The sequence below is a fragment of the Theobroma cacao genome, chromosome 10 (genome assembly GCF_000208745.1).
Source record: "Theobroma cacao cultivar B97-61/B2 chromosome 10, Criollo_cocoa_genome_V2, whole genome shotgun sequence".
Taxonomy (NCBI): domain Eukaryota; kingdom Viridiplantae; phylum Streptophyta; class Magnoliopsida; order Malvales; family Malvaceae; genus Theobroma; species Theobroma cacao.
The window spans coordinates 8,003,183-8,011,775 of NC_030859.1; the positions used below are offsets into that span (position 1 = coordinate 8,003,183).

Genomic DNA, 8,593 nt, shown 5'->3' on the forward strand with positions numbered 1-8,593 from the left:
GCTTTTTCAAATCTGCTTAAACATGCACCAAGATGCATGGTATCCAAGTGGATAGAAATGTGGCATTCATCCCAGTTGGCATACACAAGCATTAGAGTCAACACTGTTTTGATGATTTTAGTTTGGGTGTAATAGGTTAAGCTTTTAAAAAGTGGAGAAAAACTTTCATATTCTCTTTTCTTTTTCAAAGTGAATCCCTACCATCATATCTTTTGGTTTTTATTCCAACAATAATAAATTAATAACAACTCAAAAGTTTCTATAATCCTAAAGTATTAAATCAAGCACAATAACTTCATAAATTTAATAATTGCGCAAGTAAAATCTTATAGTAAATCAGTCTTGAAACTTAATTACAAGGATAAATGTCAAATTTACTAACCCAATAAACTTCTTTGGCCTTGTTAAACTTGAGTCTCATCCATTTATCTTACAACTCATATTATATAAGCCCAAAAAAAAAAAATCTTACTCTCCATACTCATAGTTCCAACAATATCTATTACAAACTTAAGTCAATTGACCAAACCATGTAAATCTTTCATTTGTTCTTCTTTTATTTTATTATTGACTTTTAGTCTTGTCATAAAATTGCTCCATTCAAGTTGTCCACATAGTTGCATATTTACATCTTTCCTTTGGCACATCTTTGTAACCATTAATCTACATTATATATAAAGAGCTTTAGATTAAATTTGTTTTTAGATTTCATTTTTTTCACATGTATCCATTTTTTTCTACATAATTTATTTTCTTCTGTCATCTTTTTTTTCTCACCTTTTTCTCCTATTTTTTTCCACCTCCACATAAAGGGTGTACCAAAATCTAGTTGTCTAAGTCGTGAAATGTGGTAAGAAGGACATATGCTATTCGGTTAACGTATAATATATAAATCAATAAGTACATATATGAATTGTAAATTCTTACTTATTAAGGACATATGTACATGTAAATCACTAAGCTGATTGAAATTTGTAAATCAATTAGTTGGAAGTATTGTACACATGAATTGGCTATGGTAGCATATAGGTACTTTTATAATTTTCCTTTTTTTTTAATTTATGAAATTACTATACAAGCAAATATTAGAATTATAAGAAATGGCATTCAACATACATCTTGCAAAATAATTTACTTAACAAAAAGTAATTCAAAAAGTTGAATTCAAATCATCTTTCATTGTATTAAAAATTTCACATATAACTGACATAAACCTAAGAACAAAATTGGAGGATCTCTTCCTTATAGTTAAAAGTGGGAAAATTGGAGGAGATAGACTTTCCAACGAGCTTCTTGTACAAAACATAAAAGGTTTCTCTAAAATTGTCTCATTTGTGCCTTGATTATACGGAGGAATCTTCCCATGATGTCCTCCAGGATTTGACAATTTTTTCCGTGGGCTGTGGCGGTCTAGAATTCTTGGGGGTTCTCTCAGCCCGGACGTTATGCCATGATTTCAATCTCCAATTGGCTTCAAGTCAAATTTTGCTAGCAATTTCTTTCTCTCTCTCTCTCTTTGTTATTAATATTCCTTGTAATGTACAATTTGCATCTTATCAGATAGAAAAAAGAGAATATTGATGTTGTTTTTTTATAAAAAAACAAAATTCATTACAAAGCTACCAAAGCAAGAACAGTCCGAACCGAAAAAAACAAAGAAAGTCCCGCCCATCTGATAAAACAAAAGAGACCAAACCACCCAACAGGAGAACAGCAAATGGATTATGAAGGAAGCTAGAGAACCTAATTCTCATCTTCTAAGGATTTAATATTCCTTGTTATGTCTTAGGTAACTCTATCTTTGAACTGTCGTTGTAAGGGAACGGTTTATTCTGATAGAGGGTGAAGAAATGTTGCGATTGAGTGTCTAGTAATATTGGAGTTCCACCTTGGAATAATGAATGCAAATATTTGATACATTAATAGTGTATAATTTCTATTTATTGTTTGATTATGATAAATATTAATAGAGTGTAATTTCTATTTATTGTTTAATTATGATGAACTATCATTTTGTTATAAGCAGAGTTTAAATGTTTTAGGGAATTAATTTTGAAATAAGGTGACGTGTGTATTTAATTTTGATCGTGCAAGATGCAAGATATGCTGAATGACTAGGTCAATTGATTAATTTGTAATGGACAAAAATGAGAATATAGTGACAGTCGCAATATACCCCCCTTCCATGAGTTGAAGATTCTCAGTTCTTGCATCCAGTTAACCTACCTTTAATGTCTTTTATCATATACCTTCTTTTGTAGCAATTTGGAAAATCATGACCTTAGGACTGAATCCTAATAGGTTCCAGTACTCGGTCTATATATATCTTGGGCATCCAAGGATTGAGTACCGCAATCCACACAGCATTGAAAAGGGGAAAGAAAAGAGTTACAAGCCATGGCGCTGCTATTGCTACTTGTCAAGATCACTGGCACAAGTGTGTTGATGGCATTCATTGGCATGCTCATACACCTGTTTGATTCGATGATTTTGAATCCTGCAAGGCTTCGTGCCAAACTGCGAAAGCAAGGAATCCGGGGTCCCCCTCCAACACTGTTGCTGGGAAATACCCTTGACATAAAGAAGACACAATCTAAGTTGTCGATGTTGCCGCAAGAAGGAGAACAAGTGATAACCCACAATAGTTCTTCCACTGTGTTTCCTTACTTCGAACAATGGAGAGAACAGCATGGTATATGAATTTATAATTTATATCTTAGAATCTAATTCCAATCATACTGCTTAAAAAACCATGAAGTGTGAGTATGAAAGAACCTTTTCCTTGATAATTTGAGATCCCTTTTTGCAGGCCCAACGTTTTTGTTTTCACTAGGCAACATACAGATTTTACACGTAACTGATCCTGATTTGGTGAAGGAAATAATTACATGCACCTCAATGGATTTGGGAAATCCTACGTACCAACAAAAGGAGCGAGGTCCTCTGCTTGGCAAAGGCATTCTAACTTCAAATGGTGCATTATGGGCACATCAAAGGAAAATCATTGCTCCTGAATTATACATGGACAAGGTCAAGGTATAATGGATATTTAACCTTGTACTCCGCAAATATAGATTGTCATCGTCAACATGCTGAAGAGTGCTGATATGCATACTAGCACTTATTTAAGATTATCCTATTCTTAGAATTGTAGGGCCAGTAAGTTTGTAGTTTCTTGAAACCCATCATCATGCAAATGGTTCTTAGAGTATCTTATCTATTCTGCCAATGTGTAGGGTATGACGACCTTAATGGCAGACTGTTCTGTTATGGTGGTGAACGAGTGGAAAAGCAAGATTGACGGTGAGGGTGGAATTGCAGACATAAAGGTTGACGATTATTTGAGAAGGTTTACCAGAGATGTTATCTCAAGGGCTTGTTTTGGAAGCAATTATTCCCAAGGGGAAGAGATCTTCTTCAAGATTAGAGCTCTGCAAGAAGCCATGTCTAAAAAAGTTTTATCTAATGGGTTCCCTGGAATGAGGTTCAACTTTTCTTTAGTTCTTCAATTGGATAATTCAATTAAGAAACCGACAAAAATTGCATAGTAGAACTGATATAAATAATTGAATTTTGAACTTTCAGATATCTTCCGACAAAAAGCAACAGGGAAATATGGAGGTTGGAGAAAGAAGTTCGGGCGTTAATCTTGAAGGCTGTGTATAAAACCAAGGAAGAAAAATCAAAGGAGGACCTATTACAAATGATCCTAAAAGGCGCTAAGAACAGTGATTTAGGCCCTGATGCAACAGATAACTTCATTGTTGACAACTGCAAGAATATATATTTTGCTGGGTATGAAACTACTGCTATTACAGCAGCTTGGACCTTGTTGCTGCTAGCCTTGAACCCAGATTGGCAAGAGAAAGTTCGTGCAGAGGTTCTTGAAATTTGTGGGGGCAAATTACCAGATGCCGACATGATCCGTAAGATGAAAGCAGTAAGTATAATTATCATTGCCTTTAGTCCAACAAAATAAGCCTTGACGAGCAAGAATTTGCTTCAAATTATCAGGACTTTGTGCAAAGAATAAAAAATGAAATCTTTAGTAGAAACTAACCTACTTGACATCTTTTGTCCAAGTTACTCCGAGTATACCAGAATTAGACACATATGGTGAGAGGCAATCTCACGTCTTGAAAATGTTTTTGAATGGATGCCAGCTAACGATGGTGATCAGTGAGACACTACGGCTATACCCTCCAGGCGCTATTATATCGAGGGAGGCCCTGGAAGATATGAAATTTGGAGATATTCATGTGCCTAAAGGAGTTAATATATGGTTACTGCCAGCGACACTTCACCAAGATCCTGAAATATGGGGACCTGATGCTGACAAATTCAATCCTGAAAGGTTTTCCAATGGAGTCAGTGGAGCCTGCAAGTTTCCTCATGTTTATTTGCCTTTCGGATTCGGACCCCATACATGTTTGGGACAGCATTTCGCCTTGGCAGAACTTAAGCTACTTCTTGCTCTTGCCCTGTCAAACTTCACATTCTCTCCCTCACCAAAATATAGGCATTGTCCATCTCTGAGTTTGATTATAGAGCCTAAACATGGAGTGAATCTCATAGTTAGGAGGCTGTGAGCTATCCATGAGAAGTATTCTTTAATGTTCTTTGATTTATATTTTCAAGTTGATTTCCTACTATCCGAGGGTAACAAGATATGAAATAAAAGAAAAATCTACTTGTATTTGGAGGGAACCAAAGATAAGCAGCATCCGAGCTAGATTGAGTTCTCTGTTAAAATGCATATGTTCAGAATATATAGCAGTGGAACTTTGGTTACGAACTGGGGGAATTAACCAGTCCATTAAAGCTAGCTAGTTAATTAGCTGCATTTTCTAGGATACTCCCCATTTGTAATGCTTGTAACTGTTAGTTTCTTTGTCTCCCATAAATACCCGAATTTTTTTTTATAATTCAATAACAACAATTGTTATATAATATACAAGCCAGGATCTACCATAAGAAAATTATAGATTAAGATATACATATCTTAAAAACAATTCAAGAACCTTGCCTCGAAAAGGGATTAAAATATAGAACAAAGATACAGGTACCTCAAAAGTGATTCAATTGTCTTGCCTCCAAAGAAATTCAAGCTTTTTCTTTTTCTAAGGTTCTTTGTTTTCTAAAAGCTGTTACTAATTAATTTTGATGACCAACTAAGTTGCAACCCTTACGTTTATAGATATACTAATGGACTTGAATCTATTAGATCTAATCATCGTCTGACAAGACTTTTATATTAAACCCAGAAGAAGAATATGCATAGAATCCTTAAAGATCTCTCTACGGCTATGGGCCCAAGTCCATGTCATCTCATGACTCATATTTTACTTGAAATTTTATTTAATCTAATGTTATCATTTAGTTTCTTAAATTAATTAAGAAATGTTATTTACCCATTAATTGCAATAATATTCATCAACACATTGCAACTGACCTCTACAAAGAAAAGAATATCAATAAGGTCTATTTCATTACAATCTTTACTGATAAGTCTTTTCACCATACTATTTCCTCATGAGCTTGACAGATAAATAATTTCCATGTTGCATCCAACCTTATACTTGATGTGTACATCAAATACATATATTTAATAGGAGATTAAATGCCTAATTAGGCTAAATTAGACTAGATATAGGATAGGATTTACGTGTTTAGTTATTTTATTAGTTTAGTTTAATTAATGTTTAAATGTTTATTTTAAGTTACAAATGTTAGTTTTATGTTTATTTTTATGTTTTTGTAGGAGTAGCATCGAAAATAACTTCAATTGGTAAAGAAAGGTGTATTATAGATCGGTGCTTTGTCTGCACATGTTTTAGTTTTTAGAGCATATCTTCCACTACAGAAGCCCAAATGATAAGATTTTTGGATTGCTTGAAAGCTGAGAGAAAGGGATACAACCTTGGTGTTTACCACTTCACCCAATTCTAATTACAAAATGATTGAAATCCTTGTTGAAGTGGAAGTATTAGACCAGCAGAGCAAACAGAACCCTTAAGAGTCGTGGCTCTGGGAAATGAGAGCCACGACACTCGATGAATTTTCCAAAAATAAAAATCCTACAAGATTTTGGAAGTTAGGGCTTTTGGAAGTTATTTGCAAGGCCTTTTTCAGAGGAATAAGGGAAGAAGCGGCAAGCAATTTCTCTGGAGAAAAAGAGTAAAAAACAAAGCATGAAACCAAGAGAACTTTGAGGGAGAACCAAGATCACAAAGCTTCAACTATTAGTTTTCTGTCTCTACTTCTGTGTTTTTCTTATTTTCTTGACTTGGATTAATGGTTAGTTTTCTTTGGATGAAGTTGTTAGTAGATATTATGACCTAACTAGTTTTCTAGGATTGTGGTGGATTTCAATAAGTAGCTCGAATATTTGTTTCACTTTTATTTACTATGAATGGGTATAGTTTTACTTATTCAAATATGCTCTTAATGTTTTTAATTTTGTTTCATAATTAGGGGAAGGGGATTTGAACCTTGCTCTTTATATAGGGGGATCATGCACCAACCAATGAGCCAATTGCTTGGGTGCGTTTTTAATTATCTAATCAATAATTAACTGATTTATGAATCTAATTGAAACTGATTTGTGAATCTAATTGAAACTCAACAAAGAGATTTTATATTGGACTAAAATTTGAATAATGTATGTTCACATCAATTAGGTCATCTGATTCGCAATTAGGGTAGACATACGTCAATTGCTATACATAACCAAATTAGAACATTAGCTTAATGAACCTTATTTAATTGATTATTATAGATATATAGTGACCCAATTAAGTTACGTATTTATACAAGCATCTCGACGAAGACTTGTGCATAGTTTGGATTCTAGGTTAGCAAAACCATCTATGAATGTAAATAATAAAAGAAGTTAGTTTAGATAAATTGTTGAATGAACCCATAATCCTAAGTTTTAGTCTATTGCCTTTCTCAAGTAAATTTTAAGTTTTGTTGATTAATTTAGTGTTTGCTTTAATTTAGTTTTAATTAATTATCTATATAATTTAGTTACTTGAATAAGATTAGTTTCTCATAATTTTAGTATTTAGAGAAGATTTAGGAACAAATCTCTATGGGATACAATTCTGGACTTACTATCTATATTACTTGCTCGATACATATGCTTGTATGTGCAAAATCAATAACAAGTTTTTGACGTCATTGCCGGTATTTGTTTTTCTACTTATTTTTGCTAAAATTCATATTCACAAAGTAATCTTAATTCGAGTTTTTCTTTCTTCATTTTTCAAGTACTTTTGGTTGAGGTAAAGAATTATTATAATTACCAATGGTCATATGAACAATTTGTGCCTAAAAAGGTTACCAGTGATTATGAATTGGCTATCAATGTTTTGACCACCCAAGTAGATGTTTTGTCTCAGAAAATTGATACTTAGGGTGTCAATATTTTTCAGAGTCCTTTTATGACATGCGAACTTTGTGGAAATGAGCATTTAAGTGATTATTGTCTAGCCTATTATGAATCAAATCAATTTTATGGAAACTTCAATGGGCAGAAAGACAATTCATACTCCAACAGTTACAACTCAGGGTGGAATTACCCAAATTTTTTATGGAGTAATGATCAAAGTCCTACATATTCATCACAACTTGTTTTCCATCATGATTTTTAGTCACAAGTTAAAGCCCTTATACTTGAGAAGAAGCCAACTTTAGAAGAGATATTAATGCAAGACATGGCAAATATGGATGTAGTTATTCAAAGTCAAGAAGCTTCACTGAGAAATATTGAAACACATGTGAGTCAATTTACTAATGGCATTAACAATAAACCTCAATAAAGTTTACCAAATGACATTGAGCCTAATCCTAGAAAAGAAGAATTTGGTAAGCATCTTGATGAGGTAAATGGCAAAAATGTGGTAGATAATGGAGATAAAGTAGATCAAGAGAATACTTATAGCAAGCAAGTTCAACATGAAGAAGTTAAGCAAGAGGAAGAGGTATCTACACCACCACAAGTCAAGCCATATATGCCTCACATTCCTTTTTTGGATACAATTAATGAATTGCCTAAGGAGCCTGTCAATATGGAGAATCCAAAGAAAATCCTTGAAGCTTATTTGGTTCAAAATGCAACAACAAATGACATGAATGAAGAACTCATAAATGTTACACATGTTTTGAAGGCTACACCGAAAATGCATTATTCAAGAAGAACTTAATTTAAGAAATTGGGTAAAAGTCAACCTATTCTACCACCTTGGGTTAAGCAAGCACCAAATCTTGAGTTAAAACCACTATAATCTCATCTTCGGAGGAGGCTACTTTCACACCTCAAGCTTTTTCCATGTAAACTCAAACCTCTTTAAAGAAAGAATAAAGACCTCAACCAAAGTCAAGTTATTGACTATAAAGAAGCACTTTTTGGGAGACAACCCATGCTATATCCTTTTAGATTTAGTTGTTATTTTAGTTAGTTCTTGTTTTTCTGTTTAAATAAGTAGTTATAGCCTCTTTTTAAGTTGTTTTGTTAAGTATGCATGTTTGAAAAGCATAAAGATGAAGAGAAAGAAAATTACAACTTTTAATGCACTACCACTATTGATAG

General features: G+C 33.3%; 1 protein-coding gene across 1 annotated transcript; it reads left to right on the plus strand.

Moving 5' to 3' along the window:
* LOC18586663 (cytochrome P450 714C2) lies at positions 2,398 to 4,589 on the plus strand. Its single transcript, XM_018129047.1, has 5 exons — positions 2,398 to 2,692; positions 2,810 to 3,036; positions 3,237 to 3,484; positions 3,586 to 3,940; positions 4,164 to 4,589. The coding sequence occupies exons 1-5, from the start codon at positions 2,398 to 2,400 to the stop codon at positions 4,587 to 4,589; spliced, it is 1,551 nt and encodes a 516-aa protein (XP_017984536.1).